This window comes from Acanthochromis polyacanthus, chromosome 17 (assembly GCF_021347895.1).
Source record: "Acanthochromis polyacanthus isolate Apoly-LR-REF ecotype Palm Island chromosome 17, KAUST_Apoly_ChrSc, whole genome shotgun sequence".
NCBI classification, from domain to species: Eukaryota; Metazoa; Chordata; class Actinopteri; family Pomacentridae; genus Acanthochromis; species Acanthochromis polyacanthus.
In genome coordinates this window covers 26,842,474-26,868,530 of record NC_067129.1, presented here as the reverse complement: position 1 = coordinate 26,868,530, position 26,057 = coordinate 26,842,474, and the positions used below count along the sequence as shown (strand labels likewise).

Below are 26,057 nucleotides of genomic sequence, written 5' to 3'. Positions count from 1 at the left end.
GAGCGCATTGATTGCAGCAGTTATCTCCTCTCGTATAATGGCTCGCATTGAAGTCAGTATTCCACTCTGATTCTCTTCTAAACTATTTTCAAGTGTTGCCATTGTTACCTGAGAGCTCTGATTTGGCACAGGTGTGTCCTCCGGTGAACTGGACAGATCAATCAGATTCTTTTTCCCTTTCTTCTTTCCTCCTGTAATCGGGCCACTTCAAGTCATCTTTTTACTTAACTTTTCTGCCTCGTCTCAATTTAATCTCGTCTCATATTCAAGAATTAGATCAAATTTTCAAGAATTAACTAAATTTTCTCAAATTGTTTGTGGAGCTCCACACTCGTATGCTTACCTGTTGCAACCTGACATGACGCAACTATATAGATGATGAAGATGATGATGATGGTGATGATGGTGATGATGATGATGGTGATGGTGATGGTGATGGTGATGGTGATGATGATGATGACGATGATGGTGATGGTGGTGATGATGATGATGATGATGATGATGATGATGACGATGGTGATGATGATGATGATGATGATGATGATGACGATGGTGATGATGATGATGATGACGATGATGGTGATGATGATGATGATGATGGTGGTGATGGTGATGATGATGATGATGACGATGATGGTGATGATGATGATGATGATGGTGGTGATGGTGATGATGATGATGATGACGATGGTGGTGATGATGGTGATGATGATGATGATGATGGTGGTGATGGTGATGATGATGATGATGATGATGATGATGACGATCAGAGCCGGCCCAAGGCATAAGCGAGTTAAGCGGTCGCTTAGGGCCCACCACCACCAGGGGGCCCCCAGAGTCCTTAATAAAAAGCGAGTGTAATTGTAAAAAAAAAAAAAAAACAATGAATAACCATTGTTCCGAGTTGTACAACATTAATTTTGGTATAATTTTCTAATGCCAGCTAGGTTGCCAAGTATGTCAACCTTCGATGGTATCAATAAGTGGACCTAGTTACTCCTGCGGCAGAATACCTTAGCGGCTGCGCAAGTTCAGTGACAGTGTCATTGCTCAATGGTGGATAGAAGCAAACAGAAATGTTGTCGTCCAAGAAAATGTACCTCTCAGGGGCACAAAAAAGAAAGAGAAAACGGTTGGAGGAGCAGGAAAAGAAAAACAAGGATAAAGGTAGGTTGTATGACTTTTTTGTTTTGATAAATGTTGTGAGCATCGCAAGTTTAGGGCTCAGTCTGAGTCTTGTTTGCCACGGCACTGTCACACTCCTCATGTGCCAGCCCCTGATCCTGCTAATTAAGCTCAGCTGAGGAGAAGCTCAGCTGAGGAGCCACAGCTGAACTCTAAAGACAATCACTGCAGCATTTAAGCTGGCTTCTCGGCACAACACGCTGCCGGTTCATTGTCTCACCCTCCATGCTACACTCGCGTCCTGCCAGCCGCTTCACTCTGATCTCCTTTGCTGCATGTCACTCCCCGGGCTCTGTTTTCCCTTTGGACTCTGTATCACTGTTTGACTCTGGACTGGACTCAGTAAGCCTCCTTCCCCTTTTATTTAACCTTGTTTTCTATTGTATTTATGTCCAGCCGACAGGTCCGCTTTCTGTTGATTATTAGTTTAGTTAGTTAAATTTCCTTGTTGTTTGCCACCTGCTTCCTTATTTAAGTAGTTGTTTTGTGTCTTCATTAAATCCTATCTAATCTCACCTGCCTGCGTATGCCTGCTGCTTGGGTTCATACTCCCGTTGTGTGACAGGCGCCTTTTTCTCCTCCGGTTGGATATTTGGTAATTGAAATTACATTTTCTAACCTTTAATATATAACAAATCCCTTCACTTAACCCAAAATGATCTAAAGCCTCGACTCTAAACATAACCGGAATTAAAACCCGTTAAGGTTCAGTGGCCCACGGGCGGGCCGTTTTGATCTTTATATAAGCATTTTTCGAAATAGAACGACACTGCCAACTCGATGATAGAAACATTATACACCGATGGAAAGCTTAGATTCTCATGAATCCGCCGGTATAAACCACTTTCAGATGTGATTACCACAGCGGGTAATATAAACACATTTGTCCAACAAACAACCAATATCCATCCTTCCGTTCTCTATACACGGCTTTAACGTACACAGCGCGACTCACATTTGCGGGTTCATTATTACACAGATGAAAAGAGAAAGAGAGCAGTAAAGCAAAGGTTTTAGTGTTCTAGAGAACTTGTTTTTTTATGTATGTCATAAAATCAAAATATTTTGAATTGTCCTTTTGGAAAAGATCTTCCATGTATAATAATATAAACATGTCATGTGCCTTTTCAAATATGAAAATATGTTTTTCTTCATGCCAATCTGTACTTTTATACTCTGTTTTACAATCATTTGTAATAAAAAGTAAGCTAAGCAACCTTACAGGTAATTTCTGTTAAAAGATAAAGGAAACTTTAAAAAAAACATCTAAATGAACTTCCAACATCAACATAGTCAGTAATGATCAAAGAACTTGATTACATTACTTGAGTAAAAGTAAATTGGGTCAAAATTTACCCCAATAAATGTAAAAGTCATTCAGTGAAGTGAAAGTAAAGAAGCATTTGCTGTAAAGTAAAAGCATAAAAACTGCTGAAATACATGCTATGAATTATAATTTTGGGGCTTAAAAATTACTACCAGTATGATTTCCTGCATGGTAACACAACTGGGTTTATTGAGAAAATTATAAACAACACATGACATTGACTGTGGTCACAACAGGCACAAAGCACTTAAGCCTACATTTTAATGATAGTATAACATTTAATTTATCACATGTAGGCCTACTTTCTCTATCAAACAAAAACACTTTCAAGTCTATTTGTATTTATTTTTAGACACACAGTTTAAAAAATAGTTGCATTACCTTCAGTCAAGCTCATTCATCACAAATTGTTTCAAACTTTATTGTTCATTGGCTGCAGTACATTTCTTAATCCACTCGTGGCACCAATTAGTCAAACCGACACTGCGTGATACATGAATGATACAATGAGGGAAAAGTGTGACACACACAATGAGGTCTCATCTACCCATCACTACTTGACATATATTCAGATTTTGCACTGAAGTCGTTCGTGGGGGGGCCCCCAAGGTAAATTTTGCTTAGAGCCCACTGAAGGCTTGGGCCGGCCCTGATGACGATGGTGGTGGTGATGATGATGATGATGTTGGGGTGGTGGGGTGATGATGGTGATTTGTATTTGTATTTATTCTGAACTCCATTAGCTGCAACATGTGCAGCTACTCTTCCTGGAGTCAGTCCAACAGCATTACAAAGAAAACATTTTACACCTGTTTTTCACCACATAATACCAAAATAAAAGTGACCCCCCACCCCCCAACCATTTACACACATTCACCCCCACACACACCTACTTAAAGATCTTACAAAAGCAAAGACAAAGACAAACAAAAACAAATACCTTTGGACCAAAAAATTAATATAACAAAAGACGCCTTTTTAAAAGAAATTTAAACTGCCGTTTACTGTTTGCATGAGTGACGTCACTTGGCAAAGAGTTCCAATTTATCATAGCCCTGTACATTACACTACTTGTTCCCATATTTCCTTTGACTGAAGATAATTTAAATTTGCCCTCTGTGGCATGTCTTGTTTCAGAACAATGAACATCGGAACTGAAATCTAGTCTTTGATAGAGTATATTTGGTAATGATGATGATGATGATGATGATTGATGATGGTGGTTATGATAATGATGAAGGGTACTCCAATAAATGTACTCGGTTACTTTTTTGCTGAAATAATCTCTGGATCTTCAACCTTCTGAACGTCTGTGGTTCATGTTTTCCAGATCAGAAGGATTTCTCTCAGAGATGATCAAACGGATCCGTTTAGAGCAGAGTCCGTCAACCGGACACTTTGAGATCGTGCGACCGGATGGTTCTGTTGAGCCGGTGTACTCTGAGGGTCACAACTGCCTGTATCATGCCGTCGCCCAGGCAACCAGCACAAATCCCAATACCAGAGAAGAGGCGGCGATCCTTCGCAACCAAGTCAGACAGACGGTAAGTTTCAGTGTTTGGCCAAAGAAAAGCACAAAAGAACACATCAGCTGTGTTCAACCTCTGAAATGCTGATCATTTCCATCCACTGTGGACTCATTTCCACCCACTGTGGACTCATTTCCACCCACTGTGGACTCATTTCCACCCACTGTGGACTCATTTCCACTCACTGTGGACTCATTTCCACTCATTGTGGGCTCATTTCCACTCACTGTGGACTCATTTCCACGCACTGTGGACTCATTTCCACTCATTGTGGGCTCATTTCCACTCACTGTGGACTCATTTCCACGCACTGTGGACTCATTTCCACTCACTGTGGGCTCATTTCCACTCACTGTGGGCTCATTTCCACTCACTGTGGGCTCATTTCCACCCACTGTGGGATCATTTCCACTCCAATCTAAAGTCCTGCAGCTCTGTGGAGTCATGAAATAGAAATGAGAATAATTCTTTAGTTTTAAATGCCGTTAATCTTAAAAACTGCTGCAGTTTCCAGATGTTCCCTAAATGCTCCACAGTCATCAGTAGATGTTTCCAGATGTTCCCTAAACGCCTCACAGTCATCAGTAGATGCTACAGTTTGCAGATGTTCCATAAACGCCTCACTGTTCACTGTACAGAATATCTGACGGTCTGCAGTGTCGGCCGTGTCGCAGCGATCTGTGGCCATGTTTAAAATCCTACGTGTTGAAATGATCTCTGGTTGTTCTTCTCAGCTTCGGGATGATGTGGACCGATACGCTCCGGTCCTGAAGCTACAGAGAGGATACGAATCATCGTACACTTCATCTGGAAAATACTTAATCATCGGAGGCTGCAGGAAGACCCGAAACGAGGCCAAAGACCGGTATAAAGAGCACCTAAACACGACGCCACAGGACGATTTAACCGAGAACGATGCATCTGTGATCAAAACCTACAAGCTGGGAATGGTCGGGACGTACAATGAGTAAGTTCTCCTCAAAACACTCCACCATAAACTCCATAAAATATAAAAACAGACTCAGTTTAACTTGTGTTTTAGTCTGTATCACTTTTATTTTAACAGTTTTTATTGTATTTCACAAAACCAGGTTGAATTGACATGTCTAATGTAAACCAGCATTCATGAATTATAGAAGAATAGAACAGAAATACTTTATTGATCCACAGCGTTGTTTCAGACCAGCTGCTGGAAGGTGACGTCTGTTTTTTACAATGTTCTGAAAAGAAGTGACCTTTTAGGTTGGACTGGAAATGAATGAAAGCTCACTCTGAATGTGTTTCTCCTCTGAAATATAAAAATTTTGAGGAAGGAGAACGGATCTGTCAACGTCAGACTGGACAACAACAACAACAGCAGCTCTCCGGTGAACGCCGATCACATCCCGCCCATCAACACCTTCCAGAAGGCCTCACAGATGCTGGACCAGAACTCCAGCGCCAGACAGAAACTCCAGCAGAAGAATCCCAAGCTCTACCAGATGATGGACGGCAAAGGAACCCATGGGCTCTGCAGAGAGGTTCTCACTCCACATCACCAGCTGGCCCTGACCACCGGCAATGGAAAGGAGGCTCACCTGATCAGGTGAGAGTCACTGTCCTCAGGTACGAGCCGTCCCTTCAGAGAGCTGAGGTTCTGTTGTTCTACCTTGCAGGCAGACGCTGGCTGAGAAGTTTGTTCAAGGAGATGTGGTCACAGGGATGAAGATGTCGCTGATGGCGTCCAATCCAGAGGTTTCCCAGAAATTGATGAGGGATGCAGGTACAGAAACGTTTGGCTCGTTTGTCACCATGGAAACACTTTCATATCAAAGTAGAAATGATCAGAAGAAGCTGCTCAGCATCTAACAGTCTTCATCCTTCTGGAGGTTTCCTCCTTTAGAGCTTTTCAACATCCAATCAGGATCAATTTAATTTTGCTTTTCTGACAAGAACGTACAAAAAGACTCTTTTATGTCAAAGTGAGAAAGGATCTCCTCAAAGTAACAGCAGTTCATTATAAAGATCAAAAGTAAAATCAGTGGTTCCATCAGAGTTCTCCTCCTTCCAGTCTGTATTTAGTAGAAGAACCTTCAGGTCCATCATGGATCCTGTTGGTCTCCATCAGTCTGAACATCTGAACTTTCTCCTCCTTCTTCTTCATAAACTGTTAAACTTTGTCAGGTTCCTCAGGGATCCTGATCAACAGAACCTTTCAGGTCCAGACTCTAGTTCTCAGGTGGATGGAGGTCTGGACTCTGACTCCTCCAGAACTTCCTCCTTGTTGTCTTCAAACATCTCTGAGGATCTTTGTCTGTTTGCTTCAATTCATCGTCTGGATGGAAAACTGATCTTCTCTACGTCTCAGTTCTCTTCAGACTGCATCAGGTTGTCCTCCAGGATTTATTTACCCTCTACCTTTACTAGCCTTCAGGACCTGCTGCTGAGGAACACCGTGATGCTGCCTCCACCATGCTTCTCAGTGGGGATGGTGTGTTTGTGATAATGTTCAGTGTTTGGTGTCCATCAAACATATCATCTAGTCTGATGGACATAAAGCTCCATCCTGGTCTCCTCAGACCAAAGAACCTTCTTCCAGGTGTCCTCAGAGTCTCCACATGTCTTCTGGTGAACTCTAGTCCAGATTTTATTGGAGCTTTTTCCATCAGAGTCTTTCTCTTTGTCTCCATGAAGCTTTGACTGGTGAAGAACAGACAGCAGTTGTTGGATGAACAGTCTGAAGATGGAACTCCTTCAGAGGAGTCATAGAGTCTTGGTGGCCTCCCTCTCTAGTTTCTTTCTCCTTCAGAGGAGTCATAGAGTCTTGGTGGCCTCCCTCTCTAGTCTCTTTCTCCTTCAGAGGAGTCATAGAGTCTTGGTGGCCTCCTTCTCTAGTCTCTCAGGTCTTGAGGATGTCCTGCTCTAGTCACATTTGTTCATGTTCCATCTTCCTTCCATTTCTTCATGATGAATTTAACTGGACTACAGGAGATCTTCAGGAACTTGAAATGTTCTTGTATCGTTCTGATGCTTTTCAACAACCTTTCCTCAGAGTTTCTTGGTTCTTCATGGTGTAGTTCTATGCTGGAGTTCTGATCCACCAGAGACTGGACCTTCAGATCCATGATCTTTATCCTCCAATCACTGACCTCAGATCATCCATTAAGGACTTCTAGAACCATCCGGCTGCTCTGAGTTCAGTTAGAGTCTCTTCAAAGAGGGTTCAATCAGTTATTTAACATTTTATTTTTACACTAACTTTGTAAAAATACAAAGTGAATGATTCAGTGTTGAAAAAGCAAAAAAAGGAGAAAAACCTCCAGCTGGGTCAACGCTTTGTCCTGGAGATGAAGAACAGTTATTCCAACCAGCCAGAACAGAAGCGTCTGGTGGAATATCCTGATTCTAAGCTCAGAGTTGGTGGATTTTCCTGAAGGACCAAACATCAGAGATGATTGGAGGACCATCTGAAAGTAGAAAATCAGAAGATTCTTTCTGTTTTGATGGTGTCAGGCTGATCAGTGTTGTCACTGTGGAGATGTTTAAAGAACAGTGGTTCAGACAGTGAACAGATTTCTGTGTTTAATGGATCAGCACTCCTCAGCACCAGTCCTGTTCTGTCTCTGTGACAGGAAGTCAAGGTTTTCTCAGGACTCTGATGTTAAATTAATGTAATATTCTGTGTGTCATCTCTGAATCTGATTGTTTCAGGACTCCCCCCTCGGCAAATCAAAAGAGAGAACGTGATCTCCAAAGAGGCGACTCGGCGTTACCATGACATCGGAGACAAACTGCTGGTGGAAAAATACTCTGAGATAGGAGTGATCGACCGGCAGGGAAAAGAAAGACTCAACAAGTGGCTGAAAGACGGAAAACTTTACTCCACCAACACACCCGTATATCGCGAGCTGCTCAACAATCTCAGAGAGTTGAAAAGGAGTCTGGAAAACAGACAAATGAAAAAATGACACAAAGTACTGCAGAGATACACTATCACCACAAGTAGACTAAACAAACAGGTAACACTAAACAACCACAAACCTTCAGTCTGAAGTTCTTCATGCAGAACATGTTTAAGAAGCTGCAGGTTTCACTCAACACACACCTGAGCAGCAGAACATGCAAGGCTGAGCGGAACATGGACCGAACAGAGAGAGCGAGTCCTGGTGGATATGATGTTAGCTCTGGGCTTTATTGTCTCCAAACATTACCACTGCTAGCTGGGCTAACACCACAGCTAATCAGTCTACTACCACTGCTAGCCGGGCTAACACCACAGCTAATCAGTCTACTACCACTGCTAGCCGGGCTAACACCACAGCTAATCAGTCTACTACCACTGCTAGCCGGGCTAACACCACAGCTAATCAGTCTACTACCACTGCTAGCCGGGCTAACACCACAGCTAATCAGTCTACTACCACTGCTAGCCGGGCTAACACCACAGCTAATCAGTCTACTACCACTGCTAGCTGGGCTAACACCACAGCTAATTAGTCTACTACCACTGCTAGCCGGGCTAACACCACAGCTAATCAGTCTACTACCACTGCTAGCTGGGCTAACACCACAGCTAATCAGTCTACTACCAGTGCTAGCTGGGCTATAGCCCTGCTAACTGTACTAAAACCCCTACCAGCTGGGCTAACACCACGGCTACCAGAGCTACGGTAAAGTGTGCTGACCGTGGGAACATCTACTGGCGAGTGCTGTGTATCATATTTCTCACCCACTTCTAAAGAAAGAAGAATAAAGTAAACAAAACTACAAATCTGGTGTAAAGAAGTCATAAATCTACAAAGATTTTTCATCCTTTAAACCAAACAAAAACAATCTGGAATCCACTAGCCAATCCAAAAGGCCTATTAGGTGGACATTTAAGTATACAGAGAATGACACCTAAACATGAAGAACTGGAACATCTACTCTGCAGCTCCAACACTGACGTTCTCAGCCTTTCTGAAACATGGCTGACGTTGTCCTTATCAGATGCTGCAATAACTATGCCTGGGTATAATCAGAACAGGAATGACTGGACTCACAGGTGGAGGACTTCTCCTGAATGAGAAAAGCACCCTAAATATAAACAGAGTGAACGGCCCGATGACATCCAACTGGAATGTGTTGGTGGAAACATCTCACTGTAATCTGTGTTATCTCAAACCAACCGCTAAGCTGGATGATGATGATAAACTAACACGTCTTCTTAACTGTTGTGATCACACAAAGAGATAATAATTACTGGAGATTTTAATATAAACTAGAATGAGAAAAAGGCTAATGCAAGTTACAGACCATTTTAATCTCACACAGTTAGTTTTTCTCCATTGGTTTGGCTCATTTCTTGAAACCGAGATGACATTCTCAAAACTAAAAGATCATTTGGCCAAACAGACCGACAGTTTCGCACAACATTTCAGATAAATAGCAAAAGCACATATCTTTCCCAAAACTGTTCATACATGTTTCAAAACTAGTCCTTTTCTCATGTGAAATGTCAATGCCACCAAAATTGCAAAGATCCTTCTCAGTTGCTTTGTCTCATTTGCAGTCACTTTGAACTTTTGCCAGAATAAACCTGGAATGCTCAGCATAACACCATGGATAAGCTGCACACACATATCTCTGTCAAACAGTTTAGCCATATGTCAAAACTAAATTTCCTTGTCATATAATGAGTCAATGCCCCCCAAAAGTGTTGTCCCTTTGGCCTTGTGTGAGCACTGCAAGTCAAAATGCTTAGCTGTTTGTCACTGTAGCAGAGGTCTAGCTATTACAGAAGATATATGTGTAAAACTGCAACAAAAAAAAAAGGTATTTCTCAGTAAGAGCAGGTTCCGAAGTTTTGACACAAGCTCAATTTTTATTCAAACAAAAGGTTCTTCTATATTTTTCAATATATAACTAAATCAATTATTCTACATGTACAGCAAACAAACAAAAGAAATCATTGCCGAGAGTAAATAAAGTTTCCCAATTACTATAATTCTTTTACTGGTCACGGTCATCCTCCCTCTCCTGGTCACCCTCCTCCTCTTCATCATCAATGTGCTGCTCTCTGTTTGGCCACAGATTTTCAAATAGTGTCTGAAACAGATAAAATAAAAATACAGATCAGTAATATTATTTTCTATAGGATTGTTCTATATTCTACACAAGTTCTAGATCGACAATAACTGACTTACATGTACATATTGGTGGCGCAGTTCCTTTACTCTCAGAGTTTCTTTCAAATGGCACTCGGTAGACTTGCTTCATTGTCATTTGATTTTTTTTAGAACTCTGTCTATTGTGGATAGGCTTATTGTATTGATATTGTGAAAAATTGTGTTGTCTTCAATTACTGCATCTCGAATTTGTCTGAGGGTAACAGCATTATTTGTAATGACGAAATTGCAAATATGTTGTTCCTGCTGTTGACTCAGCAGCTGTCCTCTGCCACCCCTGAAAGGTTGTTGTCCAATCCTAGACAAAGACACCAAGGATCATTTCTACATACACGAATATACACGTGTGCATGTTATATACATATACAATATAGTTAGCATCGAATTGTGTTGGTCTGAATTCACATCATATTGAGGTTGGATTTTACTGTACTGTAGGCCTACACACTACATTCGATTGTGCGTTTTCATACATACCGGTTTTCCCTCCGAAATGTTTGAATGATGGAGCAGACTGTGGATCGAGGCACATGAGGCTGAACTCGACGACCAGCTTCAATTGAACAAACTATTCTGCATATGATGGCTCACACAATGAAACAATGCTGACACATTCTGGAGATGACGACCATTTGACTGTCAATCAGCTAGATCAGGAATATCTTTTCATTTGGAAAATGTGCTAAATGTGAGTTAATTGTGCCAACTTTAGGCTACTTGTACATAACCAAAACAGAGATGCAGTAAAACAATTGAGACATGTACTAAAGCATCTGTAATTTGATGAAAGCAGTGAGAAATGCCGTTCTGTTGTCAGCAGCTGAAGGTTACTTCTGGTATTTGTCCATGTTGTTTTGAGAATGTCATCTCGGTTTCAAGAAATGAGCCAAACCAATGGAGAAAAACTGTAATAGAACAACCTTGTTACGTTGAGCAGGTGGACCTGAGCAGAAAGCCACACCACCAGGGCCGGCTGAATGAAAGGGATTTATTGTTGGGGGGTGAATAATCGAACGGAGGGGGGAAATCCAGGGTGCAGGAGTGGGGGGGGGTCCAGGCAGGAGTGGGGGGTCCAGGCAGGAGTGGGGGTCCAGGCAGGAGTGGGGGGTCCAGGCAGGAGTGGGGGGTCCAGGCAGGAGTGGGGGGGTCCAGGCAGGAGTGGGGGTCCAGGCAGGAGTGGGGGGTCCAGGCAGGAGTGGGGGGGTCCAGGCAGGAGTGGGGGGGTCCAGGCAGGAGTGGGGGTCCAGGCAGGAGTGGGGGGGTCCAGGCAGGAGTGGGGGTCCAGGCAGGAGTGGGGGGGTCCAGGCAGGAGTGGGGGTCCAGGCAGGAGTGGAGTCCAGGCAGGAGTGGAGTCCAGGCAGGAGTGGGGGGGTCCAGGCAGGAGTGGGGGTCCAGGCAGGAGTGGAGACCAGGCAGGAGTGGGGGGTCCAGGCAGGAGTGGGGGGGTCCAGGCAGGAGTGGGGGTCCAGGCAGGAGAAACCGGTGAAGACTTGTCGGGGAGAGCCGGAGGGGAAGGAGGATGGCGGGGGATCCTGGACAGCTGACTGTGTGGAGGCAGGAGAAAACAAAGTTAAAAAACACGGCAGGAACTCAAAACAGATCTTGTAGAAGCTAGAGAGCAAACTGAACTGCGTGGTTCTTGTTCAACAATCTGGCAGGGAGTGGAAGGCTGAGCCGGTTCTTATTGCAGGGGTGATTAATCAGCGTGATGTCTCTCAGCTGTCCGGGAGCCGTGGAGGTGGTTGATTGCCTGAGTGGAGTCAGCTGAGAAGCTAGACTCCACTCAGGCACCGAGCTGTAGGGGAAAGACAGGACAGAGGAGCAGGAGAGGGAGGAAGAACCAGATGGGAAAAGGGTATTGGGGAGGTCAGGTGGGAAAGACGGGGGTGAGAAGGGAGCCGTGACAAACCTTCTGTTGAGGAACGCCTAAAGATCTGCTTTTATTAAGCCAACCTGAAAGAATCGCTAAAACTTTGAACTACATGACTGGGTTATCGGATCACAATGCTCTCTTTGATTCAAGGAAGCTCATAAAAATGTGTCTTCAAGAGTCACATAGACCTAAAGTTTCTCAATGTGTAAATCCAAAAAATCAGCTGCAGAATCTTGAGGCATCTTTGCAAAGACCTGACTGAAGCGAAACAATTCAAAGCAAGGACAGCGAAACTTCCAGCCATTTGTTCTTGACAAAATTTAATGAAGGAATGTCAAACTTAACCAGAAAAGGAAAGCAGTGTAAAAGAAAAAGGAATTCATTACGTTGGTTAAATGATGAATGTAGGAAACCGATGAAGGACCGGGATGAGCAACCTAAAAGATTCACATTTTTAAGAAATAAAGTCACTCAAAAGGGAATGACAAAAAGATCTGGAAAAATCTCAGTAAATTAATTGACAAAGGAATAAAAGACTCAAACAAAAATATTGACCTCAAATTGAACATTGCCATGGTAACTAGTCCAGCCATCCTGGATTGAACCATTTCTTCCTGAACTCAGTCAGAGAGATAACTGAAATGTTTCCAACCACCAGACCCTTTAATAATGCATAATTAACTATTAATTCATAAGTAGTTATTAATAATCCTGCATGGCCTGTCTTCTCGCTACCAGAAATAACAGAGCTGGAAGCTGCTAGCATCATTAGCTCATTAAAGAAAGCAGTAGCCAAGGACGTACCTGGGATGGATGCAAATGTTCTGACTTTCACCAGTGACATCTATGGTTAATTTATCCTTAAACTGAAGGTTGTTCCGTCATCTAGGAAAAAGGCTGCAGTCTCCCTAATCCTCAAATCTGGTGACCGTTCCAACATAGCCACCTATCAGCCAATCAGTATCCTCCCAGTGGGTCCTACAGCTGCTGAGAGGTGGGTAAAAGGATCTAAAAGAGCATGTACATGAAGACCACTCCCCTTTACATCCAGTGCAGTTTGGTTTCTGTGAAAATCACTCTACAGAATCTGCAAACCGTTTCTAGAAAGGCCTGAATGCATGTTGGACACTAAGGCTTGAATTGGTGCCGCAGTTTTAGATTTGAGAAAGACATTGAACCCTTGTTTTATTTACCTGTCTGGAGACTGCAGATGTAAATTAGCATTGTTGCTATAATCCAGCATATTTACCTCTATTGCTGTCTAAATAGGCGTTCATTAATCAGCACTGTCCCTATCTAAGAAAAACACAAAACTACACAAAGACACACTAAACTAGACAAAGACACAGAAAACTACACAGTCAGACACAGGACAACCACAAAGAGACACAAAACCACCACAAAGACAAATTCTAATTATTCTGTTGGTTTTATTTTCCAGGCTAATTAATCCATTAATTATGTTCTGTTTTCATCACATTTCTAGAGTTTATTGTTGCAGTGATTTTCTAGCTCTCTGCTGCCTGTATGAACAAACTCTGACCATCATTACAAATCATCTGTTTTATTTTCCTCCAGTTGTTGTGCTTCTGTTGTGTTACTGCAGGACAATAATCCCATTCCAGACTGTGGTCCTCAAAGCAAACCATCTGAACGTTGATTCTGAGGAGATCCATCTGTGAGTTCAGAATCAAACAGGAACCTAAAGGGTTCCAATCCTGGAAATGAAGGATTCCTTTTAGACTGATGGGGTTCAAACTGACAGAAAAAGTGGAGAACGATGTTTTACATGTTTAGTCTTTAAGGACCTGAATGTGTTTGAATAAAAACTGATGAAGCATCAGAATCAGATTTAGTTCTGAAAACGACTCATGTTGGTTTGAAAACCACTTCAGATTTTTCATTGCTGCTTTTCAGACGCGCTGTTGTTCTAAGGTCCTCAGTTTGTTTTTAAATCAGATCATCACACTCCCACCTCCTGCTTCACTGTCAGGACCATGCATCCACTGTGGTAGTCCTGGTCAGGTTCTACCAAACATCTGGACTCCATCTGAGCCCAACTCATTGATCTTCATCTGACCAAAGAATGTTCTCCAGCATCCATCAGGCTTCTTCTCATGTTATTCATCAGGAAGTTTAGTTCTGAGCAGCAGCCAGGTTTAATTCTTTTCCTCCTGTTAAGAAACTAGTTGGTGAACCCAAGCAGCAGCAACAAACGGGCAGGCAAATTATAGAGAATTTAATAAACAGATAATAAAACAGGGAAACACTCCATAAGAGAGGCACGGGGAATGAACTGAACGGGGAACTCTAAACTAACTAAACGGAAGGCGGACCAGACAGCCAAAGTGACAACTGAAATAAAACTAAACTAACAGGGGGGATGAGTGACTCACAGAATGTCCGGAGGGTCCAAGGCTGGACTGGGGCAGAGTTGAGGGAGTGTGGTGAGGGCTGAGAAGCAGGCGGACCAGGAGCAGACAGAGGAAGCTGAGCAGATTGAGGTAATCCAAAAGCGATGCTGAGTCCAGGGAGCGACGTGTGTGAGGCGAGGAACGGCGTGCATATGGCAGATGCAGCGTGTAGATTATCCTACAGAGTCCTGACAGAGACGTGAGTGTGGCAGAGTACAGCATGTAATGTCCCAGCATCAGTGCTGTGTGGAGAGCCGGGTTTTATCAGACGCTGATTGTGAATTCACGCTGGCTGCATCTCCAGCACAGCCACTTGTCATTAGCTTAATGAGCCAGCACTCAGGAGCAGGAGGGGGTTGTGACACCTCCGTCCATAGAGGTTGATGTTCTGAAGGCTCCTTCACACTGTCTGAGCTTCACACTAACTCTGGTTTCCATGAAGAACCCCTGAACCAAGTCTGAAGCCGCTGATGTCTGTTTTTACAGCTGGATGGAGAAAGTAGTTCACTGTCTGTGGAGTCATTTTAGGAGCTCTGATTAGTGGAACTATGACTCCTTCTAGACCTCCTGATTAGTGGAACTATGACTCCTTCTAGACCTCCTGATTAGTGGTACTATGACTCCTTCTAGACCTCCTGATTAGTGGAACTATGACTCCTTCTAGACCTCCTGATTAGTGGAACTATGACTCCTTCTAGACCTCCTGATTAGTGGTACTATGACTCCTTCTAGACCTCCTGATTAGTGGAACTATGACTCCTTCTAGACCTCCTGATTAGTGGAACTATGACTCCTTCTAGACCTCCTGATTAGTGGAACTATGACTCCTTCTAGACCTCCTGATTAGTGGTACTGTGACTCCTTCTAGACCTCCTGATTAGTGGTACTATGACTCCTTCTAGACCTCCTGATTAGTGGAACTATGACTCCTTCTAGACCTCCTGATTAGTGGAACTATGACTCCTTCTAGACCTCCTGATTAGTGGAACTATGACTCCTTCTAGACCTCCTGATTAGTGGAACTATGACTCCTTCTAGACCTCCTGATTAGTGGTACTATGACTCCTTCTAGACCTCCTGATTAGTGGTACTGTGACTCCTTCTAGACCTCCTGATTAGTGGAACTATGACTCCTTCTAGATCTCCTGATTAGTGGTACTATGACTCCTTCTAGACCTCCTGATTAGTGGTACTATGACTCCTTCTAGACCTCCTGATTAGTGGAACTATGACTCCTTCTAGATCTCCTGATTAGTGGTACTACAGTTTTTGTGAGTTTCGCCATCAGAGCTGAACTTTAAATATCGTTTCAATGCTTGTCTTTGTCTCTGAACATCAGAGGAGGAACTCTGATGTTGTATTTGAAGTAATATGAATACTGTGAGGTGATTCATTGATGCTGAAGAAAACATTTCCCATTGTGTTTTGTTCTATTCACATGAAATCTGCTGCTGGAAAGAGGAAATCCAACAGAGTGCGCTCAGAAACCCCATCAGAGAGCATGAACACTGAGATGAGTGTGTAATATGAATTTATCTGATGTGAAGTTCAGTGATAGAGACACCTGCTGGTCAACTTGAGGAAGTGCAGCAGCTTCAATGAACAGAGTGTCTGTGATTCCATGAATTTATCAACAGAATCTCTCAGTTATTGGTAAAATACGTTTTAAAATCTGATAAAGATTTATGGAACAAATCAGAATGAAATATGTGAATCAGGTTCATCTGGAGGTTTAGAGCCACAGACTGAAGACAAACTGATTTATTACCGATCCATCAATGAATATGCTGATCCCTGCTGAACACACACACACACACACACACACACACACACACACACACACACACACACACACACACACACACACACACAGTATAGGCCTTTTTGTGCTTTCCACTTTCTCACTACTGCGTGTGTGTGTGTGTGTGTGTTGGGCTGAGTTCACTTCCTGAGGACGTTGAGACAAATTGAAAACAGACGTTTCTCTCTTTCTGTGACTCAGTCTGTTGGTTTCCATTCGTCGCTCGTCTGGAATGAGACTGAAGAGAGAAGAAGAAGAAGAAAAAGAAGGAAAAGAAGAAGAAGAAGAAGGAAAAGAAGAAGGAAAAGGAGAAGAAGAAGGAAACGGAGAAGAAGGAGACAAGAGTAAAAGACAAAGAAAAACAGAAGAAGCAGAAACAGAGGAAGAGCTGCATCAGCAGGTTTGAATAAACTCAATATCTGCACTTTAACAACACAAATACTCTGAAATGTTCCTTCGGTGCAGTACTGCTGTGGTTCCACAGAAACAAGTTATGACCCGTTAATTGGACAACAAACATTTTGGGTGTATTTGTGTCTTCCTGTAGTTGTGTTTTTCTGTGGTATTTTGTGTCATGACTTTATAGTGTTGTGTAGTTTTGTGGTATTTTGTGTCATGTTTTGATGGTGTTGTGTCTGTTTTTGGTGACTGATACTCAGAAACAAGCAGCTGAAGCTGGACTCTAGGATTGTGTCATGGTGTTGTATTGTTGTGGTGTTTTGGTGTCGTCATGGTGCTGTTGTCATTCTTTGGTGTCATTGTGGTGTTGTCAAGTTGTTGTCATGTTTTGGTGTTGTGGTGTTGTTGTGGTATTGTTGTCATGTTGTGGTGTTGTGATGTTGTTGTGGTATTGTTGTCATGTTGTGGTGTTGTGATGTTGTTGTGGTATTGTTGTGATGTTGTTGTGGTGTTGTTGTAATGTTATTGTGGTGTTGTGTTATTGTTGTGTTGTTGTTGTTGTTGTTGTCATGTTGTCATGTTTTGGTGTTGTTGTGATGTTATTGTGGTGTTGTCGTGATGGTGTCATGTTGTTGTGTTATTGTTGTGATGTTGTTGTGGTGTTTCATGTTGTCATGTTTTGGTGTTATTGTGATGTTATTGTGGTATTGCTGTGGTGTTGTTGTCATGTTATTGTGGTGTTGTTGTCATGTTATTGTGGTATTGTTGTGGTGGTATTGTGGTATTGTCATGTTGTGGTGTTGTGGTGTTGTTGTGGTATTGTTGTGATGGTGTTGTGGTGTTGTCATGTTTTTGTGGTATTGTTGTGTTGTTTTCATGTTATTGTGGTGTTGTCATGTTGTGGTGTTGTGGTATTGTTGTCATATTGTTGTGGTGTTATGGTATTGTTGTCATGTTGTTGTGGTGTTGTTATGGTATTGTGATGTTGTGGTGTTGTCATGTTTTGGTGTTGTCATGTTGTTGTCATGTTGTTATGGTGTTTTTGTCATGTTGTTGTGGTGTTATTTTGGTATTGTTGTCATGTGATTGTGATGTTGTTGTCATGTTGTTGTGGTGTTGTTGTCATGTTGTTGTGGTGTTGTCATGTTGTTATGGTGTTGTCACGTGATTGTGATGTTGTTGTCATGTTGTTGTGGTGTTTTTGTCATGTTGTTGTGGTGTTGTCATGTTGTTGTGGTGTTATTTTGGTATTGTTGTCATGTGATTGTGATGTTGTTGTCATGTCGTTGTGGTGTTGCTGTCATGTTGTTGTCATGTTGGTGTGGTGTTATTTTGGTATTGTTGTCATGTGATTGTGATGTTGTTGTCATGATGTTGTGGTGTTATTTTGGTATTGTTGTCATGTGATTGTGATGTTGTTGTCATGTTGTTGTGGTGTTATTTTGGTATTGTTGTCATGTGATTGTGATGTTGTTGTCATGTTGTTGTGGTGTTGTTGTCATGTTGTTGTGGTGTTGTCACGTGATTGTGATGTTGTTGTCATGTTGTTGTGGTGTTGTTGTCATGTTGTTGTGGTGTTGTCATGTTGTTATGGTGTTGTCACGTGATTGTGGTGTTTTTGTCATGTTGTTGTGGTGTTTTTGTCATGTTGTTGTGGTGTTGTCATGTTGTTGTGGTGTTATTTTGGTATTGTTGTCATGTGATTGTGATGTTGTTGTCATGTTGTTGTGGTGTTGTTGTCATGTTGTTGTCATGTTGGTGTGGTGTTATTTTGGTATTGTTGTCATGTGATTGTGATGTTATTGTCATGATGTTGTCATGTTGTCATGTTGTTGTGGTGTTATTTTGGTGTTGTTGTCATGTTGTTGTGGTGTTATGATGTTGTTATGGTGTTGTCATGTGATTGTGATGTTGTTGTCATGTTGTTGTGGTGTTTTTGTCATGTTGTTGTGGTGTTGTCATGTTGTTGTGGTGTTATTTTGGTATTGTTGTCATGTGATTGTTATGTTGTTGTCATGTTGTTGTGGTGTTGTTGTCATGTTGTTGTCATGTTGTTGTGGTGTTATTTTGGTATTGTTGTCATGTGATTGTGATGTTGTTGTCATGATGTTGTGATGTTGTGATGTTGTTGTGGTGTTATTTTGGTATTGTTGTCATGTGATTGTGATGTTATTGTCATGATGTTGTCATGTTGTCATGTTGTTGTGGTGTTATTTTGGTGTTGTTGTCATGTTGTTGTGGTGTTATGATGTTGTTATGGTGTTGTCATGTGATTGTGATGTTGTTGTCATGTTGTTGTGGTGTTTTTGTCATGTTGTTGTGGTGTTGTCATGTTGTTGTGGTGTTATTTTGGTATTGTTGTCATGTGATTGTTATGTTGTTGTCATGTTGTTGTGGTGTTGTTGTCATGTTGTTGTCATGTTGTTGTGGTGTTATTTTGGTATTGTTGTCATGTGATTGTGATGTTGTTGTCATGATGTTGTGATGTTGTGATGTTGTTGTGGTGTTATTTTGGTATTGTTGTCATGTGATTGTGATGTTGTTGTCATGATGTTGTGATGTTGTGATGTTGTTGTGGTGTTATTTTGGTATTGTTTTCATGTTATTGTGGTGTTTTTGTCATGTTGTTGTGGTGTTGTCATGTTGTAGAGTTATTTTGGTATTGTTGTCATGTTATTGTGGTGTTGTTATCATGTGATTGTGATGTTGTTGTCATGGTGTTGTGTTGTTGTGGTGTTGTTGTCAGGGGCTGTTTACATTGTGGTTGTCATGGTAACCAGCACATTAGAAATGCTGCTCATTGACTGACAGTTCATCAATGATTGAAATTTTAGAACTGCTGTTAATTAACAGCTAAAGGTGGTGAGAGTTTCTCAGCTTTTGCCTGCCTGTTGCTGCAATGCAGCAGTACAAACAACAACAACACTGTCTTTTATAAACAACAACAAAAACAACACTGTCTAATACAAACAAAAACAACACCGAATAGAAAACAACAACAAAAACAACACCATCTAATACAAACAACAGCAACAACATCAAATATAAACAATGACAGCAACAACAACACCGTCTAATGTAAACAATAACAACACTGATATAAACAACAATAACAACACTGTCTAATATAAACAACAATAACAACACCATCTAATATAAACAACAACAACAACACTCTCAAAAATCTCTGATGGAAAACCTGACATGACAGAAGAGATGCTTAGTGCTTATCTGCTACGTCTCCATGGTAACTGATACTAACCTGTCCTGATTGGTTCCTGCCACAGACAGACGTCAGATATCAGATTCTCATGTTTGTCTTCAATCATCTGAAGCTGAACCAATCATGATGCAGGGGCGGAGCTCCACTGTGGATGGGTGACAGACAGGTGAGGTGACATCACAGCTGCAATGTGATTGGCTGCTCTGATAATCAGTAAGATGTCCCACTTTGGTCTGATTGACCAGTTTAATTATCTATAGTTAAATACTGCAGTTATTGATGTGAATACTGCAGTTATTGATGTGAATACTGCAGTTATTGATGTAAATACTGCAGTTATTGATGTGAATACTGCAGTTATTGATGTAAATACTGCAGTTATTGATGTGAATACTGCAGTTATTGATGTAAATACTGCAGTTATTGATGTGAATACTGTAGTTATTGATGTGAATACTGCAGTTATTGATGTAAATACTGCAGTTATTGATGTGAATACTGCAGTTATTGATGTGAATACTGCAGTTATTGATGTAAATACTGCAGTTATTGATGTAAATACTGTAGTTATTGATGTAAATACTGCAGTTATTGATATGAATACTGCAGTTATTGATGTAAATACTGCAGTTATTGATGTGAATACTGTAGTTATTGATGTAAATACTGCAGTTATTGATATGAATACTGCAGTTATTGATGTAAATACTGCAGTTATTGATATGAATACTGCAGTTATTGATGTAAATACTGTAGTTATTGATGTAAATACTGCAGTTATTGATGTGAATACTGTAGTTATTGATGTAAATACTGCAGTTATTGATATGAATACTGCAGTTATTGATGTGAATACTGCAGTTATTGATATGAATACTGCAGTTATTGATGTAAATACTGTAGTTATTGATGTAAATACTGCAGTTATTGATGTAAATACTGTAGTTATTGATGTAAATACTGCAGTTATTGATGTAAATACTGCAGTTATTGATGTAAATACTGCAGTTATTGATGTAAATACTGCAGTTATTGATGTAAATACTGCAGTTATTGATGTAAATACTGCAGTTATTGATGTAAATACTGTAGTTATTGATGTAAATACTGCAGTTATTGATGTAAATACTGTAGTTATTGATGTAAATACTGCAGTTATTGATATGAATACTGCAGTTATTGATGTAAATACTGCAGTTATTGATGTAAATACTGCAGTTATTGATGTAAATACTGCAGTTATTGATGTAAATACTGCAGTTATTGATATGAATACTGCAGTTATTGATGTAAATACTGCAGTTATTGATGTGAATACTGCAGTTATTGATGTAAATACTGCAGTTATTGATGTAAATACTGCAGTTATTGATGTGAATACTGCAGTTATTGATGTAAATACTGCAGTTATTGATATGAATACTGCAGTTATTGATGTAAATACTGCAGTTATTGATGTAAATACTGCAGTTATTGATGTAAATACTGCAGTTATTGATGTGAATACTGCAGTTATTGATGTAAATACTGCAGTTATTGATGTAAATACTGCAGTTATTGATGTAAATACTGTAGTTATTGATGTGAATACTGCAGTTATTGATGTAAATACTGTAGTTATTGATGTGAATACTGCAGTTATTGATGTGAATACTGCAGTTATTGATGTAAATACTGCAGTTATTGATATGAATACTGCAGTTATTGATGTAAATACTGCAGTTATTGATGTAAATACTGCAGTTATTGATGTAAATACTGCAGTTATTGATGTGAATACTGCAGTTATTGATGTAAATACTGCAGTTATTGATATGAATACTGCAGTTATTGATGTAAATACTGTAGTTATTGATGTGAATACTGCAGTTATTGATATGAATACTGCAGTTATTGATGTAAATACTGCAGTTATTGATGTAAATACTGCAGTTATTGATGTAAATACTGCAGTTATTGATGTAAATACTGCAGTTATTGATATGAATACTGCAGTTATTGATGTAAATACTGCAGTTATTGATGTAAATACTGCAGTTATTGATGTGAATACTGCAGTTATTGATGTGAATACTGCAGTTATTGATGTAAATACTGCAGTTATTGATATGAATACTGCAGTTATTGATGTAAATACTGCAGTTATTGATATGAATACTGCAGTTATTGATGTAAATACTGCAGTTATTGATGTAAATACTGCAGTTATTGATGTGAATACTGCAGTTATTGATGTGAATACTGCAGTTATTGATGTGAATACTGCAGTTATTGATGTGAATACTGCAGTTATTGATGTAAATACTGCAGTTATTGATGTGAATACTGCAGTTATTGATGTAAATACTGCAGTTATTGATGTAAATACTGCAGTTATTGATGTAAATACTGCAGTTATTGATGTGAATACTGCAGTTATTGATGTAAATACTGCAGTTATTGATGTGAATACTGCAGTTATTGATGTGAATACTGCAGTTATTGATGTGAATACTGCAGTTATTGATGTGAATACTGCAGTTATTGATGTAAATACTGCAGTTATTGATGTAAATACTGCAGTTATTGATGTAAATACTGTAGTTATTGATGTAAATACTGCAGTTATGGATGTGAATACTGCAGTTATTGATGTAAATACTGCAGTTATTGATGTAAATACTGCAGTTATTGATGTGAATACTGCAGTTATTGATGTGAATACTGCAGTTATGGATGTGAATACTGCAGTTATTGATGTGAATACTGCAGTTATTGATGTGAATACTGCAGTTATTGATGTAAATACTGTAGTTATTGATATAAAGTTATTAGATAGATAGGTCTGTGTTTTGGGTTCTGGAGTCACCACACATCATCCTGACTCTTTTGATATCTTCTGGACTCACTGACTGCTGCTGGTCCCTGAGGAGTACCAGGATCCTCTCCTCCTCCTCCTCCTCCTCCTCTTATTCCTCCTCCTGCCAACAGGAAATACCTCCCCGTTTATTTTCTTCTTCGGTGGTCGACTCACATTCCTTCCTTCTGCAGGATGAAGCCGGCCTCTGATTGGTCAATCTCCCCGGGGATGAGTTGTGGTTGGACGACTGTGAAAACATTCAGGAGAGGAATGTTCAGTCAGTAGTACTGCAGTATAAACGCAGTAAAACTACATGATTACTGTACTGTAGTACTGCAGTATAAACGCAGTAAAACTACATGATTACTGTACTGTAGTACTGCAGTATAAACGCAGTAAAACTACATGATTACTGTACTGTAGTACAGCAGTATAAACACAGTAAAACTACATGAAAACTGTACTGTAGTACTGCAGTATAAACGCAGTAAAACTACATGATTACTGTACTGTAGTACTGCAGTATAAACGCAGTAAAACTACATGATTACTGTACTGTAGTACAGCAGTATAAACACAGTAAAACTACATGAAAACTGTACTGTAGTACTGCAGTATAAACGCAGTAAAACTACATGATTACTGTACTGTAGTACAGCAGTATAAACGCAGTAAAACTACATGATTACTGTACTGTAGTACAGCAGTATAAACACAGTAAAACTACATGAAAACTGTACTGTAGTACTGCAGTATAAACGCAGTAAAACTACATGAAAACTGTACTGTAGTACTGCAGTATAAACGCAGTAAAACTACATGATTACTGTACTGTAGTACTGCAGTATAAACACAGTAAAACTACATGATTACTGTACTGTAGTACTGCAGTATAAACGCAGTAAAACTACATGAAAACTGTACTGTAGTACTGCAGTATAAACGCAGTAAAACTACATGAAAACTGTACTGTAGTACTGCAGTATAAACACAGTAAAACTACATGAAAACTGTACTGTAGTACTGCAGTATAAACGCAGTAAAACTACATGAAAACTGTACTGTAGTACAGCAGTATAAACGCAGTAAAACTACATGAAAACTGTACTGTAGTACTGCAGTATAAACGCAGTAAAACTACATGAAAACTGTACTGTAGTACTGCAGTATAAACGCAGTAAAACTACATGAAAACTGTACTGTAGTACTGCAGTATAAACGCAGTAAAACTACATGAAAACTGTACTGTAGTACTGCAGTATAAACACAGTAAAACTACATGATTACTGTACTGTAGTACTGCAGTATAAACGCAGTAAAACTACATGAAAACTGTACTGTAGTACTGCAGTATAAACGCAGTAAAACTCCATGATTACTGTACTGTAGTACTGCAGTATAAACACAGTAAAACTACATGATTACTGTACTGTAGTACAGCAGTATAAACGCAGTAAAACTACATGATTACTGTACTGTATTACTGCAGTGAATGTTTCAGCTCTACTATGGATTCTCTGTTTAACATTCAGTGGATCTCGCATGTCCCATGATGCACCTGTGTGTTGTGGGGGTTACCTGTGGGGGTTACCTGTTGGGGTTATTTGTAAACACCTGAACTCTCCTCTCTGTGCTCCCATTGGTCAGGACTGGCGGCCATGATGACGTCCATCAGAGGACAGAACCTGAACCTGCTGGTGTTGTGTGAGTATAAAGATTACACAACTGGATCAGAACAGCTGTCTGTCTACCTGTCTGTTCACCTGTCTGTCTACCTGTCTGTTCACCTGTCTGTCTACCTGTCTATCTACCTGTCTGTCCACCTCTCTGTCTACCTCTCTGTCTGTCTGTCTGCAGGTGTGTTCCTGGTTTGTCCTGAAGTGGGCGTGGCTCTGGAGCTTCAGCCGTCAGCCCCTGAAGTTCTGCTCGACTCAAACTCCAACTTCACTGTGGTCAGTAACACCTGTCTGTCTCTATAGAGACCTGTCTGTCTCTATAGAGACCTGTCTGTCTCTATAAGGACCTGTCTGTCTCTATAGGGACCTGTCTGTCTCTATAGGGACCTGTCTGTCTCTATAAGGACCTGTCAGTCTCTATAGGTACCTGTCTGCCTCTATAAGGACCTGTCTGTCTCTATAGGGACCTGTCTGTCTCTATAAGGACCTGTCTGTCTCTATAGGGACCTGTCTGTCTCTATAAGGACCTGTCTGTCTCTATAAGGACCTGTCTGTCTCTATAGGGACCTGTCTGTCTCTATAGGGACCTGTCTGTCTCTATAGGGACCTGTCTGTCTCTATAAGGACCTGTCTGTCTCTATAGGGACCTGTCTGTCTCTATAGGGACCTGTCTGTCTCTATAGGGACCTGTCTGTCTCTATAAGGACCTGTCTGTCTCTATAGGGACCTGTCTGTCTCTATAAGGACCTGTCTGTCTCTATAGGGACCTGTCTGTCTCTATAGGGACCTGTCTGTCTCTATAAGGACCTGTCTGTCTCTATAAGGACCTGTCTGTCTCTATAGGGACCTGTCTGTCTCTATAAGGACCTGTCTGTCTCTATAGGGACCTGTCTGTCTCTATAGGGACCTGTCTGTCTCTATAGGGACCTGTCTGTCTCTATAAGGACCTGTCTGTCTCTATAGGTACCTGTCTGTCTCTATAAGGACCTGTCTGTCTCTATAGGGACCTGTCTGTCTCTATAAGTACCTGTCTGTCTCTATAGGTACCTGTCTGTCTCTATAAGGACCTGTCTGTCTCTATTGGGACCTGTCAGTCTCTTTAGGGACCTGTCTGTCTCTATAAGGACCTGTCTGTCTCTATAGGGACCTGTCTGTCTCTATAAGGACCTGTCTGTCTCTATAGGGACCTGTCTGTCTCTATAAGTACCTGTCTGTCTCTATAGGTACCTGTCTGTCTCTATAGGGACCTGTCTGTCTCTATAAGGACCTGTCTGTCTCTATAGGTACCTGTCTGTCTCTATAGGGACCTGTCTGTCTCTATAGGTACCTGTCTGTCTCTATAAGGACCTGTCTGTCTCTATAAGGACCTGTCTGTCTCTATAGGTACCTGTCTGCCTCTATAAGGACCTGTCTGTCTCTATTGGGACCTGTCTGTCTCTTTAGGGACCTGTCTGTCTCTATAAGGACCTGTCTGTCTCTATAGGGACCTGTCTGTCTCTATAAGGACCTGTCTGTCTCTATAGGGACCTGTCTGTCTCTATAGGTACCTGTCTGTCTCTATAGGGACCTGTCTGTCTCTATAAGGACCTGTCTGTCTCTATAGGTACCTGTCTGTCTCTATGGGGACCTGTCTGTCTCTATAGGT

At 40.9% G+C, this 26,057-nt stretch overlaps 2 protein-coding genes and 1 long non-coding RNA gene across 9 annotated transcripts in view; 2 read left to right on the top strand and 1 right to left on the bottom strand.

Annotated features, from left to right (window-relative positions):
- Positions 1 to 13,911, top strand: part of LOC127530632 (uncharacterized) — a 37,436-nt gene extending 23,525 nt beyond the window's left edge. Inside the window, exons 4-9 of one of the 2 annotated variants that reach the window (XR_007937275.1) lie at positions 3,843 to 4,056; positions 4,776 to 5,008; positions 5,351 to 5,626; positions 5,697 to 5,803; positions 7,732 to 8,039; positions 13,667 to 13,911. Coding sequence is in view for 1 of the 2 variants with exons in the window: in XM_051937888.1 (XP_051793848.1) it covers positions 3,843 to 4,056; positions 4,776 to 5,008; positions 5,351 to 5,626; positions 5,697 to 5,803; positions 7,732 to 7,988 (1,087 nt within the window). In the remaining variant the exon portion in view is untranslated. Of the gene's footprint in view, positions 1 to 3,842; positions 4,057 to 4,775; positions 5,009 to 5,350; positions 5,627 to 5,696; positions 5,804 to 7,731; positions 8,792 to 13,666 lie in introns of those variants that run through there. The other variant, XM_051937888.1, reaches the window with a different exon arrangement.
- Positions 11,633 to 26,057, top strand: part of LOC110972689 (platelet-derived growth factor receptor beta-like) — a 25,027-nt gene continuing 10,602 nt past the window's right edge. The window contains exons 1-5 of one of the 2 annotated variants that reach the window (XM_051937890.1): positions 11,633 to 13,738; positions 16,477 to 16,675; positions 19,962 to 20,063; positions 24,384 to 24,440; positions 24,594 to 24,688. In XM_051937890.1, coding sequence (XP_051793850.1) covers positions 24,395 to 24,440; positions 24,594 to 24,688 — 141 coding nt within the window. In that variant the 5' untranslated portion in view covers positions 11,633 to 13,738; positions 16,477 to 16,675; positions 19,962 to 20,063; positions 24,384 to 24,394. Of the gene's footprint in view, positions 13,739 to 16,476; positions 16,676 to 19,961; positions 20,064 to 24,383; positions 24,441 to 24,593; positions 24,689 to 26,057 lie in introns of those variants that run through there. The other variant, XM_051937891.1, reaches the window with a different exon arrangement.
- LOC127530636 (uncharacterized) lies at positions 14,799 to 15,991 on the bottom strand. 5 transcript variants are annotated; one of them, XR_007937279.1, is made up of 3 exons: positions 15,651 to 15,991; positions 15,073 to 15,582; positions 14,799 to 15,038 (listed from the first exon to the last, which is right to left on the bottom strand). It is a non-coding gene; the product is annotated as an uncharacterized LOC127530636 (long non-coding RNA). The 5 variants fall into 5 exon arrangements; XR_007937281.1 differs by having other exon boundaries at positions 14,799 to 15,310; positions 15,345 to 15,582; XR_007937278.1 differs by having other exon boundaries at positions 14,799 to 15,514; positions 15,549 to 15,650; positions 15,685 to 15,991.